General features: G+C 37.1%; 2 protein-coding genes and 2 long non-coding RNA genes across 4 annotated transcripts; 3 read left to right on the forward strand and 1 right to left on the reverse strand.

The window, feature by feature from the left end:
- On the reverse strand, window positions 1-333 carry LOC136068825 (uncharacterized). The gene has a single exon (XM_065776542.1). It carries the CDS (start codon window positions 331-333, stop codon window positions 1-3), a length of 333 nt encoding a protein of 110 aa, XP_065632614.1.
- Window positions 334-1,067: 734 nt separating this feature from the next.
- On the forward strand, window positions 1,068-1,777 carry LOC112017317 (uncharacterized). Its single transcript, XR_010630145.1, has 3 exons — window positions 1,068-1,177; window positions 1,298-1,450; window positions 1,666-1,777. It is a non-coding gene; the product is annotated as an uncharacterized LOC112017317 (long non-coding RNA).
- A 7,102-nt stretch (window positions 1,778-8,879) lies between these two features.
- Window positions 8,880-13,800, forward strand: LOC112007621 (factor of DNA methylation 2). The gene is made up of 5 exons (XM_065776543.1): window positions 8,880-9,146; window positions 10,260-10,550; window positions 11,325-11,473; window positions 13,156-13,350; window positions 13,525-13,800. The coding sequence occupies exons 2-5, from the start codon at window positions 10,283-10,285 to the stop codon at window positions 13,798-13,800; spliced, it is 888 nt and encodes a 295-aa protein (XP_065632615.1). The 5' UTR covers window positions 8,880-9,146; window positions 10,260-10,282.
- A 1,595-nt stretch (window positions 13,801-15,395) lies between these two features.
- On the forward strand, window positions 15,396-16,014 carry LOC136068828 (uncharacterized). Its single transcript, XR_010630150.1, has 2 exons — window positions 15,396-15,628; window positions 15,801-16,014. It is a non-coding gene; the product is annotated as an uncharacterized LOC136068828 (long non-coding RNA).
- Window positions 16,015-17,525: the final 1,511 nt, after the last annotated feature.

Consider the following 17,525-nt stretch of genomic DNA (forward strand, 5'->3'; position numbering starts at 1 on the left):
TCATGGACTCTCCTCGCTCGCGCCTCTCTCTTTCCTCTTGTGCGATGAAGAATGCCGCCTCTCCACGAACCCATCCCTATCGTACAATCTCTCGAGCTCCTTCCTTCGCCTGTCCCTCTCTCTACTCCCTTCGCTCTCATTCCCGCGCTTCGAATCGCGGTCTCTGCTTCCTTCTCGATCCTCATGAGAGCCCTCTCGACCAGATCGGCGGCGGTGAGAAGAAGAAGAAGAAGAAGAAGAGTGGTGGTGGTGAGACAATCGGTGCTTGTGGTCTCGGTCGCGATCGTCTCTGGTGCGCTTGCTTCTTCTGTCTCTCTCCGAGAGGCGGTCCATGCTTGGGTTTAGTTTTACAGATCACTCTTTCTCTCTCTCGCGCTCGCTCTTTCTCTGTGTGTCTCTCGCTCTTTCTCTGTGCTGTAATGTATGATTTTTGAAATGGGGTTTGGAAATTGCTTTTTGTTTTTGGGTGCTGTTGCAATTTGCTTTTTATTTATTTATTTATTTATTTATTTATAAATTTACTGCCTTGGATCTGGGATCTTAATTTGGTGAGCAAGTTAATTTGGTGAGCAAGTTGGATGATATTACTTGATTTGATTTGTATTAGTTTGCTGGGTTAATGTTCTTCATATTTGTGTATGTTCTTCATGTGAGGAGTCTTTTGATCCGTTTAGGCTTTTGTTTTTGACATATCATGTGTTAGAGTAACGGCTGAAGGAGAGGTGGGTTACGGCTGGGTAACGGTAACAAGCACAGGTGGGCAAAGTGTCAAACTTTAAACCACAGGTAGGCAAATAGAAATCGGGTCAAACCACAGGTGGGTAAATTGTAATTATCCCTAAAAATAATACATGCACTTTTTAACCTACAAATTTTACCTTATATTCTTATAAAATAATTATATAACATTGAGAAAATATTAGGTCAAGCTTGGGCGCAAAATACTGGTTTTACGCCATCCAATAGCCCTTTGCCATGTCACCATCACTTAAATCTTAGGAAGAGAAATAGAACGATATCAAAAAAAAAAAAAAAAAAAAAAAAAACCACGCTGTGAGATTGTGGGTGAGGAGGACACTAATCAACAAGAAGACAACCTTATTAATAAAAATAATCCTTCTAATTTTGGGGAAGCTTCTTTCGGAGAAAATGTTTTGGACTTTGAAGCTAGAGAGAGGTGGGTCTTTCTTCTTCTTCTGCATTTGATACCTCTTCTCAGTTTTTTCGGTTAATCTGATACCTCTTCTCTGTTTTTGGTCTTTTTTTTTTTTTTTTTTAATGTCCATTATCTTTTAAGAAAATGAGGGAAAATCTAGGAAAATTGATTTTGAAACATGGGGTTCCATCTTTTCTCCTCATAACACTAGACCTCCACCCCGCTGCTGAAGTTGTCGCACATGTCGGTCAGTATCTGGCGCCGCTGCACTGGAGCTCCACACCGTTGTTCAAGGTTTACCCCTTTTTTTCTTGATTCTTCTATGTTTCTTACTTAATGGGTCTTCGTTCTTTTGATTCTTTTGGCTCTATACTTGTTGTTAGCATTATGGGTTTGTCTTTTTCTCATCTGGGTATTGATTTGTTATTGATTTTCTCTTCTAAACGTTGATTTCTTATGTGGGTGTATATTTGTTATCAATTTGTGATTGTTCTTTTTGTTTACTTTAGGGCTTGTTTCTCTACCTACGATGCTGGTTTGGCAATATATGGTTCTTGATTTTGAGCGATTCTTAGTCATATATTGACTACTTGTTCTTGTTTTGACATGAATGTATTATGTTAGTGTATAGATTAAGCTAGATTAGCCCATTGGACTTAGCCCAGTAAATTACTTGTACTGCACTTATGTTACTTGTACTGCACTCATGTTACTTGTACTGCACACATACCTAGCCTATATAAGGCTCTCTTTTGTACATTGTTTTATACAGATTAATATACTGACTATTCAGTCATTCTCTCTCTCTTTATATTGTTAACATGGTATCAGAGCCTTTCCTCTGATTTTTTGGTTCCTGTGGACATCTCCGGCGTTCTTCCGCTGCCCTCGCCTTCATCCAGTAGTCACTGTCAGAAGTGAGTCACCGCCGTCACGCCCACAACCTTAGAACACTCGGATTTCGTCAGTTTGTTGATCAAACCACCAAAGTAAAGGCACACATTGACAGATCTGACAGTCTCGAGCAAAACCCAACAAAAATCTGCCAGAAACAACCTTTCACGCACCCCCACGCGCCACCAGAAGTTTCTGCCTCACGAGCATGAGCCTCCATGCGTCACCACGCGCCATCTCTACCTTCCACGCGTCGGCCACGCGCCTCACGCGCCGATCACGCGCCTTGCTCCGTTTCACGGACTGCCACGTCAGCCCTAGGTGACGTCACTCTGCCACGTCAGCATCCACGTCACTCCGCCACGTCAGCACCCCACGTCAGTGTCAGCCGTTGATTGTTGACCAAACCGTTGACCGTTGACTTTGACCAAAGTCAAAAATTTTCAATAGGATCTGTCTTGCTCAGTTTTTCGCGTAGATTCCGATTTTAGGCTCCGTTTCTGCATTTGAGGTCTCTAAATCTCATTTTTTGATCATTTTCTTCATTATGGCTCAACAAAATGAACGCGACATCATACGTCCTATCACCATTATGTTGGATGGTCTTACTAGCTATCATGCATGGTCTCAGAATATGACTGTTTTTCTCAAGGGTCGTAAACTGTGGAGATATGTGACTGGTTCAATTCCTAAGCCAGTACCAAACCTTAAGTCCAAAGTCACAGCTGCTGAAGAGTATTCCACGACTACTGTTACAACAGATGATTATGAAGATCGCCTAGAGGAATGGGAGAGTATTCAGAGTAAGATCTTGTCTTGGTTTATTAATACCTCTATTCCCTCCATTCATAATCTTCTTCCTCGTCTTGAGACTGCTGAGGCTGCTTGGAAGTTTTTGGTCGATCGCTATAATTGTACTAATGATTCAAGCTTGGAGTTCCACATTGAATCAAAACTTTATCAAATGCGCCAAGAGACAGGTCAGTCTATTTTTTATTTTTATTCTCAAACTTCTACTATGTGGGAACAACTCTCTGCTGCAGATCCTCCACTAGTGTGTTCTAAGGACATTGAGCTCTTTGTCAAATATCGGGATCGCCGTAGATTTATGCACTTCATGATGGGTTTGCGTGAGGATTTTGAGCCTACTAGGGCTTCTCTGCTTAGTCGGTCTCCTACTCCTTCTCTTGATGCTGTAGTCAAGGAGCTCATTTCTGAGGAGAACCGTTGGCCTACTCATCACATGTCATCATCTGATCATGTATTGGCTACACCATCTCCACAGCCTTCCATTGCTGCATTCACTGCTCCTCTACGAATAAACTCTAGGCGTCCCACCTCTCAGTCTTCCAAAGGTACTCGCTGTGAGTTTTGCCGTGCTAAAGGCCATGACATCTCAGTTTGTCGCAAACTGCAGAAATTTGTGCAAGAGCAGAATGAAGCTTTTCTTCCTCGGGCAGCTGCTATATGTCATTCAGATGCATCGGTTCCTACAGGTCCATCTTTGACTTCCTCACTTACTACGGCTGATATTGAAGCAGTTGTTCAACAGGTTTTATCCCGCACTTCCACTGCCCTTTCTGTCACCTCAGGTAAACAACCTTGGTTTTTTGATACTGCATGTTGTAACCATATGACTTCTTATGAATCCCAATTTTCTGATAAGGCACCCTTAGAACATCCAATCACCATTTACACTGCTGATGGAACTCCTATGCCTGTTAGTCATAGAGGAACAATCTCTTCTCCTTGTTTATCCCTTAGTGACACTTTTCATATCCCAAAGTTATCCCTCAATTTGCTTTTTGTTGGTTAACTTTGTGAATTAGGCGTAGATCTTCTCTTTACTAATCATGGTGTGGATGTGCAGGATTCCCGGACGGGTCAAGTGCTTGGGACAGGCCGTAAGGTTGGTCGCATGTTTAAGGTTCATAACTTGAAGATTCCTTTACAAGTTGTTTCTGCAGCTGCTACCACTACCACCTCCTCACCTGATCTATGGCATGCTCGTCTTGGTCATCCATCCTTATCTCTTCTTCAGTTGTTAGCTTCTCAAGGTCATTTAGGTTTAATTCAGTTTCAAAAATTTGATTGTACTTCCTGTCATTTTGGCAAACAAACAAAATTGCCCTTTAATAATAGTGACTCATTTTCTTCTACACCTTTCGATCTTATACATTCTGATATTTGGGGTCCTGCACCTGTTCCTACTGAGGGGGGATCTAGATATTTTGTCATATTTGTGGATGATTTTTCTCGATATACTTGGATTTATCTGCTTCATCATAGGTCTAAACTTGTGTCTATTTACCAAACATTTCATAAAATGATTGAAACACAGTTCAATCGCACCGTTAAAGTTTTTCGATCAGATAATGCTCAAGAATATAATGATAAATCTTTCCTATCCTTTTTAGACAATCATGGTACACTTATTCAGCGGTCTTGTCCTTACACCTCTCAACAAAATGGTCATGAGGGGGGATCTAGATATTTTGTCATATTTGTGGATGATTTTTCTCGATATACTTGGATTTATCTGCTTCATCATAGGTCTAAACTTGTGTCTATTTACCAAACATTTCATAAAATGATTGAAACACAGTTCAATCGCACCGTTAAAGTTTTTCGATCAGATAATGCTCAAGAATATAATGATAAATCTTTCCTATCCTTTTTAGACAATCATGGTACACTTATTCAGCGGTCTTGTCCTTACACCTCTCAACAAAATGGTCGTGCAGAACGAAAACATCGTCACATTCTTGATGTTGTCCGCACCTTTCTCATTCTGCCTCTCTTCCTGAGCGCTTTTGGGGTGAGGCTGCACTCACTGCTGTATACACCATTAATCGTATCCCTTCACCAACTACATACAACAAATCACCATTTGAGCTTCTCTATGGTCAAACCCCCGACTACTCCTCTCTTCGAGTTTTTGGTTGTGCTTGCTTTGTCTCTCTTCCTCCTCATGAACGAACAAAACTCCAACCTCGTGCTCGTCTCTGTTGTTTCCTTGGTTATGGTGTATCTTAAAAGGGGTTTCGCTACTATGATCCCATTTCTCATCGTCTTCGTGTCTCCCGTCATGTTGAGTTTTGGAAACATCGTCCTTTCACGAGTCTTTAGCAGTTTCCTACATCCTCTTCCTCTGAGTCTCCCATTTTTACTGATCTTTTCCTCCCTCTTTATCTTGAACTTGTGGAGGATTCTTCAACATCGGCTGCCTCTCCAGACGACTCATCTCCGGTTCTGTCCCCGGCATATGACCCGCCTGTCTTGGATCCTATGGCACCACCCTCTCCTGAGTCTCCTGATGGTCCTGAACTTCGTCGTTCCACTCGGGTAAGCATTCCTCCCCCTTATCTCTTTGATTATCATTGCTCTTTTGCCCTTGTCACCCTCTATGAACCTCACACCTATCGTGAGGCCCATACTGACCCTCTTTGGCAGCAAGCTATGAATGATGAACTAGATACCCTTCATAAAAATCACACTTGGAATATGGTTGATTTACCTCCTGGTCAGTCTGTAGTAGGTTGTAGGTGGGTTTACAAGATCAAGACCAAGGCTGATGGAACTGTTGAACGATACAAGGCTCGCCTAGTTGCTAAGGGCTTTACCCAGGAGTATGGCATTGACTATAAGGAAACATTTGCTCCTGTTGCTCGTCTTACATCTGTCAGATGTCTTATTGCTGTGGCTGCTGTTCGCCGTTGGCCTCTTTATCAAATGGATGTGAAGAATGTTTTCCTCAATGGAGACCTTCAAGAAGAAGTGTACATGCAACCACCCCCTGGCTATCCACACTCAGGCAGTCAAGTTTGTCGCCTTCGCCGTGCTCTTTATAGCCTCAAGCAAGCTCCTCGAGCTTGGTTTGAGAAGTTTAGCTCAGTTGTTGCTCAACAGGGTTTCACTTCGAGTCTTCATGACACTGCTCTCTTCGTCCGAAGATCCTCTGCCGATATCACTCTTATTCTTCTCTATGTTGATGATATGATTATTACTGGAGATGATTCTACAGGTATCCGCTCTCTTCAGCACTTCCTTAGTCAGCATTTTGAGATGAAAGATTTGGGCACTCTCAACTATTTTCTTGGGCTTGAGGTTACCTCATCCTCTGATGGATACTATCTTTCCCAAGCTAAATATGCTTCTGATCTTCTCTCTAAAGCCGGTATCACTGACAACAAGACTGTTTTCACTCCTTTGGAATACAATGCAAAGCTCACACCCTTGGATGGTGAACCTATATCTGTTGCTACTCACTATCGTCAGTTGGTTGGTAGTCTGATCTATCTCACTGTTACTCGTCCAGATATTTCACATGCCGTGGGTATGGTTAGTAAGTTCACGGATGCCCCTCGTTCTGTCCACTATGCTGCTGTTCTTCAGATTCTCCGATATGTCAAGGACACACTTTATCATGGTCTACACTACTCCTTTCGGTCTTCTCTTGAGCTTCATGCTTATTCAGATGCAGACTGGGCAGGTGATCCGACTGATCGATGCTCTATCACAGGTTTCTGTTTCCTGTTGGGTACCTCTCTTGTCTCGTGGCGTAGCAAAAAGCAGGATGTTGTTTCCCGTTCCAGTACTGAGGCTGAGTATCGTGCCCTTGCCGACACCACCTGTGAGCTTGTCTGGCTTCGTTGGCTCTTGGTTGACATGGATGCTCCACAACCCACTGCTACTCCTCTTTATTGTGACAATCGTAGTACTATCTACATTGCTCATAATGATGTCTTCCACGAACGTACCAAGCACATTGAGATCAACTGCCACATCACTCGCCAGCATCTCAAGAAAGGCAATCTCAAGTTGTTCTCCATCTCATCTACTGACCAGCCTGCTGATATCTTCACCAAGTCTCACCCGTCTGGTCGTCTTCGAGATCTTATATCCAAACTCCAGTTGGCTTCCTCTTTGCCACCTCGAGTTTGAGGGGGGATGTTAGTATATAGATTAAGCTAGATTAGCCCATTGGACTTAGCCCAGTATATTACTTGTACTGCACTTATGTTAATTGTACTGCACACATACCTAGCCTATATAAGGCTCTCTTTTGTACATTGTTTTATACAGATTAATATACTGACTATTCAGTCATTCTCTCTATCTTTATATTGTTAACATATTATATCAGTGTGTTATCTAGAATAGAAGGGGAATTTTTTTGAGTATTTCTTTCCTATTCTGTGGCTTTTCTGTTTTCTGTTGTGGGTGTTTTATTTGCTTTATGTTGCTTGGTATATAGCCCACAAAGCAAATATAAGATTGTGAGGAGAGGAGAGGAGGAGATGAAATGGGCGTTGGAGTTGTTTAGTTCTTCAGGTCTGATAAGTGTTTGAGAATTTTGAGTTTAATTGAGTTATAGTTATGTGTGCTGAGTGTATTGGTTTTCAATAGAAATATGGTGTGGCGTTTATTCATTGGTGGCGTAAAGAAGGCTCTTTACGCCAACTTCTGACCGAAGGTTCTCTCTATAACTTTTCTCATGCATTACATGTGTTTTCGACTAGTGAGATGTTAAAACTTCAAAGTTTGCAAATTATCATGATAATAGATGTAATGGTTTTTAAATCAATAATCCTAAAATTTTTAATTTTTTTGTCTTGTATTTAAAAGTGAACACATCAGTTTGTGAGGCTTATGTAATAAAATTTATAATATCTATAATAAATTTATAATTAATTAAAATGAATTATTTAAAACTAATTTTATTTTTACTAAAATGCCCTAGAGTCTTAATGTTACTTTTATAAGAAAATACTCGCCCATCAACCTAAAGCAAAAAAAAAAAAAAACGTTGCCCGTTGAAAATGTCAAATTTTCTGTTGCAGAAGTCTCATTTTTTTTTTTTTTCGAAAAAAGAAAAAAGAAAAAAGTCTTATATATTTCGGTATCTTTACATTTTTATCCTACTAAATACCAAAAACAAATACGAAAGATAATTTTCAAATGAGTATAAATTAGCTGCCTTTAGATTTCTAAATTTAAAGATACGACCATATGATCAATGAAATACATAGATATGGAGGGAGTTTATTTATTGGAATCTATGGTTAAACTTAAGGTGTGCCACCCCATTTAAAAATGGTATTTAATCATAATGGGAGATTTTAAATATATATATATATATATATTTTTATAGGTAATAAAACTTTTATTGAAAAAATTGAACATCATGTTCACGATGGTGAACACTTTGAACAATGAAACAAATACAAGAAGATCAAGAGCTACAGGATGAAATATATATGTATATATATAGTTTCAATCTATGGTGTCCAATTATGATGTTTGTGCTATTAATTATCAGATCAAGATACCAATCGATTTTTAGTATAGGGGAGATTGAATCACAAATTTCTTATCCAACCATAATAATGAAAGAATTAATAGAATGAATCAAATGAAGAGAATCCTAATCTAAAATACAACCATACATTTGAAAAACTTAAATTTTCATATAAGTAAATCAATAGTATCTTTTGTGTTCCACGTCTAACTAAAACATGGAGAGAATTAGGTGATTCAAGGGAAGTGATCACTAACCTTAAATCTCTATCGTTTTGATTGAACTTACAAATATAACTTATTTTGCAAATTGTTTTTGATGGAAAATAAAAAACAATAATACTATTTGTTGTTAAAGACGTCAAGTGGTGAATTGCCAATAATCACTTTCATTTAAACTTACGAATAATACTACTTATTTTATTTTCTAAATTTTATTGTTTCTTAGGGGTATAATTGACCATATCAAAGTTAGTTTAGTGGGTAATCACTTTCACGTAAACTAACAAATAATACTACTCATCGAAACTGTAAACAAAATCCACCATATCAGAGAAGTGGTCCCTGCATATCTATTTTCACAAAGTGCATTCCAACGGAAAGACCTTACATTTCTGATTCATTGCCACTTTGCATTTCGGTACCACCGCCAATGTTAGGTGCCACTGCCACCTTTTCCCTACCAGTACCACCTCTTCCTTGTACCTCAAGTCTTCACTGCAACTCTGATCCTAACAAATCTCTCACATTGCAAACCTCCTGATTTTTCACTCTCCATAATTGCCACTCAGATTTGGTATTTTTTATTGTCTCTTATCTTTCTTTTCCTTTATTGGGTGTGGTGTAATTGGCTTGTGTTATCTTAAAAATTGTGTTTTGAGATCTGGGTCCAGTGGCAATCCATGTTTTTGTTGTTGTTTATGTTTCCAATTATTGTTGTGATTTATGTACATTCTGATTCGTTTGTCTAGTGTTTTTGTGGGTTTTCATGTTTATAATAACTTAAGCACAAGAAAGTGTATGCATGGACTAACTACCCACAACGAAAGAAAAAGTTTGTGTTTTGTTAAGCAAAAAATGTGTGATTTGGAAGTGTATATATGTTATACTATGGGTTTTTCAAGTGGGTTATTTTAGTGCTTTCTTTTTTCTTGGGAATCTTTGTTTTCACATTTTATTTGACTGGGTTAAAGTGAATGTGGTTTGATTCTGTTGTATATGATGATGATCATGATTTCCATGATTACGATTTGGTAATAGTTTGGATGTATTTGTTTTGGTATGTCTTTATTGAAGAAATTTACGATTAGTTATTTAGCCAAAATGATTTGCTAATTTAGATTTCTTAATTCGTGAACCTAAAAACACCTTAGCTATGTCTCTTTTCAAGCTGAAATATTTGGACTCTCTCAGCTAAGTTGGACGTTCTCATTTATGAAATGCACAAACAATTAAGATATACTGAATGACTGTTCCATAAGTTCCATCAATTTATAAAGGATGTTGGTTATGGTGTTAGGGAAATTAAAACTTGTAAATGAGCTCTAGCTCAAATGGCGGGCAGCTTTGTTTCCCATCAAAATGGGTGGAGGGTGAGTTTCTGGTTTCCACATGTATAAATTGGTTGTAAAAGCCATATAATTTTAGTTCATGGTTGATATTATTTTTTAGGATACATGTACCCACAAATTATATGACTTTGGATAATATAGAACATACATGTGGCCAATCTTGACTACTTTGTTGAATATCTATAGTTGAACCCAAAATTTTGGGATTAAAGCTTGGTCGTTGTTGTTGTATATACGCAAAATTGTTAATTTTGTGGATGGATAAAGTACTAAATCTGACATTTTTAGTTCACCTGATGATTCTATTTGCTTAATCTTGTTTTTGACTGATGTTGCAGGCAACTTCAAAATTTATGTCCAAATGTCAGACAACAAGAACGAAGAGGAACTAAATCAAGTGCGCAGACTTGCTGTGAGTCTTTCAAATGAGATTGACTACAAGAACCAAAGGTTGTTGGAGATGGAGCATAAGCATAATGAGACAACGGCTACGGTCCACCAACTTGTTGTGGGGCTTACAAAGGAGATTGATTCCAAACAGAAAAGTTTGCTGGAAATGGAGCAAAAGTACTCTGAGTCCGCTACATATGTTAAACTACTGGTGAATGAAATAGATAAGTTGCATGCAGGTATCTTATTTTTCTGAAACATGTCATTGGAGAAGCTTACTGTACTATTCCTTATTTATTGTTGTCATGTCATGTATATGTCTAAGTTCATGACATTGAATGTCTGTAAAATAGGCCTTTCCAAGTTGGTAGGCATCTATAAGACAATGATTCTGGGTTTTTCTTTGAACAGTTTTCCTATGGCATGACAGTTTTTACATCAGCTAGATTACTTTTAGCGTTTCAGACATGGGTAGCAGGTCAAATATAGTTGACCTCTCAATTCTCATTGCTCATATGGTATAGAATTAAGTTAGGAAATGCACTAGCAAGATCTTCTATCAGTTTCTCAGTGACAAACTAGCAAGTTTTTTCTCTTTTGCTTTCTAGTATGCAATCCAAGCTTTTCTATTTTAAATAAACATCAAGAGATATAGGCAAACCTGTCTCTGTGGAAGCCAAAGTGCTCCCATCCCAGCGCTAATAACTGTGCTTAATCGATAAAGGCTCACAAGTAGCATCTTTCCTAGAAGCAAGCTAATACAGGATGTTATTGTCAGTCTCTAAAATTTATTTATTGCAGTACATACTTTATGAAGTCTGAACATGTCTCTGAGAGTGTTGCTGTCCTCTTTTGATGTTAGTCGTACTTCCATTCATTCATCTATTCTGTTTAGTTTGCGTCTATCAATGTACTTATAGCTAGTATAGTCTTGCACATCTAGATTTCTCTTGCATTTTTTGATAAAATTTTCTTTCGTTTTGTGTTTATTTCATACTTTTTAATTTCCACAGAGAAGAAAAAGATGCATTCCATTAACAGGAAGCTGGAGGGTGCCATGGAATGTAAAAAGAAAGAGCTCATGCAGCATGCTAAAGAATTGGAGGAGAGTAAGACCCACAATGACCTGGAGCGTAGAAATTTAATGAATGTGATTGAAAAGGTTAGTATAGTAGTCACTGGACACCTAAGCATCTCTCAAAATCTGGAAGTTTACAAATATTGAAAAATTCCCATTGTTTTAAAATATGAATTGCATTCAGCTGATAGTAAATTGCAGAAGTACTTAAAGGATGAAAAAGTGATACAGCATCAGTTTACACCTTTGGTAACTTTCTGGTGTTCTGTTAACAGTTTCAATTTTCAATTTTGCATGCCAATGGGAGTGGTTATTATAACTAGCATGATAGCTGAACAATAATATTACACATTGGTTTAGCATTTCGTTACTGTGAAGTGGAGTTAAACAGTATTTTAAGGTACAGCTTTATATAGGACCTCGATTGATTCTCTTTAAGTTCTTGTCCTGAGCAAGACTCTAGCTGCAGCAATGCAATTTCACACCTCTGGCTGTTTGTTGTATCGCAAGTCAATAGGAGCTACATTCTATATGGTATTACAGGGAAGTCAAAGAATGTGCACGATCTTCTATAAAGATCAGCATTCAGCTAGAAGGAGCTAATGAGTCTTTTATCAGTCTTAATAGATATCCAAATATTTGGTAAACATCCTCTCAGTTTCAATAACTTTACAAAAGTTGACCAGTAACCCTTTATACAAAAAGCAGTTGTTGAAATTTGGGTCTATATACTTAGATTATTCCGAGTGTCTACTCAGAAGCCACATTCTATATGGTATTGCAGAAAAGTCAAAGAATGTGCATGAACTGTTCCATAAAAGATCAGCTAATGAGCTCTAGTTCAAATGTCACTTCCTTCTACCGTAAAATTGGGTGGAGAGTGAGGTTGTGGGTTTGAGACTTGTTAAGTGCATGTATTACTTACCAATAAAAGGAAACAAAGAAAAAAAGATCACTATTCAGCTAGAATGGGCTAAAAGAATCTTTTGTCAGTCTTAATAGATATTATTATGTTGGTCAAAACATCCTCTGAGTTCCAATGACTTCACAGAAGTGTAGCCCTTTATGCAAAAAGCAGTGTGGTTGAAATTTGGGTCGAAATAGCCAGATTAGTCCCAGCATCTGCTTGGAACCTACATTCTATCTATGTTATTATAGAAAAGTCAAAGAATGTGCATGAACTGTGCTATAAAGATTAGCATTCATGTAGAAGAAGCTAAGGCATTCTTTATTAATCTTAACAGATAGTTGTAACTGCTACACAATTCTACTCTGTATCTATAAACATCGGCTAACTAGAAGGAAACCTTTTAACATATTGATGTCTCTAAATATCAAAATAGTTCCAAGTGTATGCTTCACAGAATCTTTCTTCTTCTTCAAGTTTTTCATTCTTCTTATTAATATTTATGATGTGAATTGGTTGGTTGATGCACTTGATGATACATGGGATGTTGTTATCTACTTGAATCTGTAATGCCCTCTGCTTTACTCATGGTTGTCGATATCTTTGGGGTGCTGAATGACAGTAATGGCATGTAAAATATATCTGCAGCCTTATATCCATGCTGATCTGGAAGAGTTGCATGTGTGCCAGTAGTAATTCTTGTTTTTCACTTTCAACAACCTTTCCATTAATTTTATGCAATTTCTTTTTGTGTAAATAACTAAATATTAATCACAGTATTTTCTTGAATTCCTTTTATAATTAACTTGATGATGATTTTTGCTAAGCTAACATCAAAATTTGATTATAACTCATGCAGTTGGAGGGAAAATTGCAAGCTCAAAATACTGTAGAATGTGATAATAATTTACATGCTCAGATCAACACTTTGAGAAAGGAATTAGATGAAAAGACAGATGCAATGCAAGATTTAGAAAGCCTTAACTGTGTTCTGACAGTTAAAGAGCGTATGACTAACCAAGAGCTCCAAGAGGCTCGCAAAGAAGCAGTGGAGGTATGGCTCTATTCATTCATCTTTTGCATACAGTTGACGAAAAAATACAACCAATTTGCCTTTGTTATTTTTGGCAATTACCTCTGACTTTTTGCTAGTTCCACCTTCAAAACATGATTAAAAAAAAAATACAGATGCTTAATAACTTGATCTCCTGTCTGTTCTACCATGCAGAGCTTGCAAGATATGTTAAATGGGAGATCAAATCTGGGTATAAAAAGAATGGGCGAGATTGACTGGAAACCTTTTCAACATATGTGCTCACAAAAATTCCCTGGTATGGACTGGAAGAAGATATCTGCTGAGTTATGTTCAAAATGGCAAGAAAGGTTAAGAAATCCACAATGGCAGCCCTTCAAGATTGTTATGCTAAATGGTGAACCACAAGTATGTTCATTCTCCTTTTCATGCCTTAGTGACCTTTCAATTAGTTGTTTTTTTGATAAGTAAGAAGAAATATTATTGAAAGGAAAAGCAAGAAAATTACAAAGAGTTCACAGTAGCGAACAAAGAGTAAAAAGAAACAAAAAGACACAAGCAGCCACTAAGCTATTCTAATAGACAAAAGAAAATCCATAAGAGTAGAACAATCCGAGAGACCCCAACATCGAGACCAATCAAAGGGGGTCCGTTGGCATAAATCTAATAACTGAACCACAGATTTCCCAGTATCTTCCAAAAAACGCCGATTCCGTTCGGTCCAAATAGTCCACATTAAATAGCCTGGAACCAAATTCCAAACATTAGAATTATGCTTCCCAAGCTAATGATACTAACAAAATAATAAGTCCGCAACTGAACTTGGCATGACCCAATTGATCCCAAACAACCGAAGCATATACGTCCACAAAGAATGAGTTATAGGACAAAAAAGNGGAAGTCAAAGAATGTGCACGATCTTCTATAAAGATCAGCATTCAGCTAGAAGGGGCTAATGAGTCTTTTATCAGTCTTAATAGATATCCAAATATTTGGTAAACATCCTCTCAGTTTCAATAACTTTACAAAAGTTGACCAGTAACCCTTTATACAAAAAGCAGTTGTTGAAATTTGGGTCTATATACTTGATTATTCCGAGTGTCTACTCAGAAGCCACATTCTATATGGTATTGCAGAAAAGTCAAAGAATGTGCATGAACTGTTCCATAAAAGATCAGCTAATGACTCTAGTTCAAATGTCACTTCCTTCTCCGTAAAATGGGTGGAGAGTGAGGTTGTGGGTTTGAGACTTGTTAAGTGCATGTATTACTTACCAATAAAAGGAAAAAAAGAAAAAAAGATCACTATTCAGCTAGAATGGGCTAAAAGAATCTTTTGTCAGTCTTAATAGATATTATTATGTTGGCCAAAACATCCTCTGAGTTCCAATGACTTCACAGAAGTGTAGCCCTTTATGCAAAAAGCAGTGTGGTTGAAATTGGGTCGAAATAGCCAGATTAGTCCCAGCATCTGCTTGGAACCTACATTCTATCTATGTTATTAGAAAAGTCAAGGAATGTGCATGAACTGTGCTATAAAGATTAGCATTCTGTAGAAGAAGCTAAGCATTCTTTATTAATCTTAACAGATAGTTGTAACTGCTACACAATTCTACTCTGTATCTATAAACATCGGCTAACTAGAAGGAAACCTTTTAACATATTGATGTCTCTAAATATCAAAATAGTTCCAAGTGTATGCTTCACAGAATCTTTCTTCTTCTTCAAGTTTTTCATTCTTCTTATTAATATTATGATGTGAATTGGTTGGTTGATGCACTTGATGATACATGGGATGTTGTTATCTACTTGAATCTGTAATGCCCTCTGCTTTACTCATGGTTTCGATATCTTTGGGGTGCTGATGACAGTAATGGCATGTAAAATATATCTGCAGCCTTATATCCATGCTGATCTGGAAGAGTTGCATGTGTGCCATATAATTCTTGTTTTTCACTTTCAACAACCTTTCCATTAATTTTATGCAATTTCTTTTTGTGTAAATAACTAAATATTAATCACGGTATTTTCTTGAATTCCTTTTATAATTAACTTGATGATGATTTTTGCTAAGCTAACATCAAAATTTGATTATAACTCATGCAGTTGGAGGGAAAATTGCAAGCTCAAAATACTGTAGAATGTGATAATAATTTACATGCTCAGATCAACACTTTGAGAAAGGAATTAGATGAAAAGACAGATGCAATGCAAGATTTAGAAAGCCTTAACTGTGTTCTGACAGTTAAAGAGCGTATGACTAACCAAGAGCTCAAGAGGCTCGCAAAGAAGCAGTGGAGGTATGGCTCTATTCATTCATCTTTTGCATACAGTTGACGAAAAAATCAACCAATTTGCCTTTGTTATTTTTGGCAATTACCTCTGACTTTTTGCTAGTTCCACCTTCAAAACATGATTAAAAAAAAATACAGATGCTTAATAACTTGATCTCCTGTCTGTTCTACCATGCAGAGCTTGCAAGATATGTTAAATGGGAGATCAAATCTGGGTATAAAAAGAATGGGCGAGATTGACTGGAAACCTTTTCAACATATGTGCTCACAAAAATTCCCTGGTATGGACTGGAAGAAGATATCTGCTGAGTTATGTTCAAAATGGCAAGAAAGGTTAAGAAATCCACAATGGCAGCCCTTCAAGATTGTTATGCTAAATGGTGAACCACAAGTATGTTCATTCTCCTTTTCATGCCTTGTGACCTTTCAATTAGTTGTTTTTTTGATAAGTAAGAAGAAAATATTATTGAAAGGAAAAGCAAGAAAATACAAAGAGTTCACAGTAGCGAACAAAGAGTAAAAAGAAACAAAAAGACACAAGCAGCCACTAAGCTATTCTATAGACAAAAGAAAATCCATAAGAGTAGAACAATCGAGAGACCCCAACATCGAGACCAATCAAAGGGTTGTTGGCATAAATCTAATAACTGAACCACAGATTTCCAGTATCTTCCAAAAACAGATTCCGTTCGGTCCAAATAGTCCACATTAAATAGCCTGGAACCAAATTCCAAAACAGAATTATGCTTCCCAAGCTAATGATACTAACAAAATAATAAGTCCGCAACTGAATTGGCATGACCCAATTGATCCCAAACAACCAAAGCATATACGTCACAAAGAATGAGTTATAGGACAAAAAAGTAACAGGTGATCCACAGATTCCTCATTACAAAGCACATACACAACGATTCGCCAAAGGGCGACCACGAAGCATAGGTTTACCAAAGTATGAATTTGACCTTGAGCTGCTGTCCACGTAAAGAATGCCACCTCTTAGGAACCTTAACTTTCCAAATGACCTTTCAATTATTGTGGCTTGATAATATCAGAAAATAGGCAACTCTGGGCAAAAATCATATGCAAACTAATTAATGTTTCCATTAAGTCATACTTACATATGGAAGTAAATGACTAAATCATTATTGCACTTAAATATATGGCTTTTTATAAGGGTTTAAAGAATGAGAGCACCTTCTGTATGTCCCAGGAAATTCAATGGTCCTTTTGTACCCAAATTCAGGGGCGGCTGCACATACACTTCAGGGGTTCAAATGAAGCCCCTGACTTGAAAAAAAAAATATTTATATATATAAAATATTGCTTAACTAATTTAATTTACTCTTAAAAATATTTTTGCACACCCTGATCACATTTCAGCTTATCCCAAATCAAACAGCAACTTAGTATATTTTTTATGTATGGATGACTGTGGTATATGGGTTAATAATATACATTGCAAATGGGGTTGCGTTTTGTTATTTAGTTTAAAATATTTTTATAAAAACAATGACAAATAATATAACCACAATTACATATAAAAAAAAATACAAACTTAAAATGGTCATACTTATATTGATTATAGCTAATGACAACTAATAATAAATTATCATGAGATCATTTCAAAATATGAAAACTCTTAGAAGGAAATTGTAAAATTTCATGTATTTGTGTGTGTGTTTTTTTTTTGATAACTATATATATTCAAGTTTTTTTTTTTTTAATAATTTTGTTTAATTTAAGTTTCTTAATAACCCCCTTGAAAAATTCCTAAAGCCTGCTCAAATTGTAATAAAGTAGGAATTCCACAATGGGTCAATGTGGAAATAAGTAGCCATCATGATGACTGGTTCCACTGTTTAAATTTGTTATTATCAATTTTGTTATGGCTACCAATTTCTGT

Source organism: Quercus suber, unplaced genomic scaffold, assembly GCF_002906115.3.
Source record: "Quercus suber isolate HL8 unplaced genomic scaffold, Cork oak 2.0 scaffold_136, whole genome shotgun sequence".
Lineage (NCBI taxonomy): Eukaryota > Viridiplantae > Streptophyta > Magnoliopsida > Fagales > Fagaceae > Quercus > Quercus suber.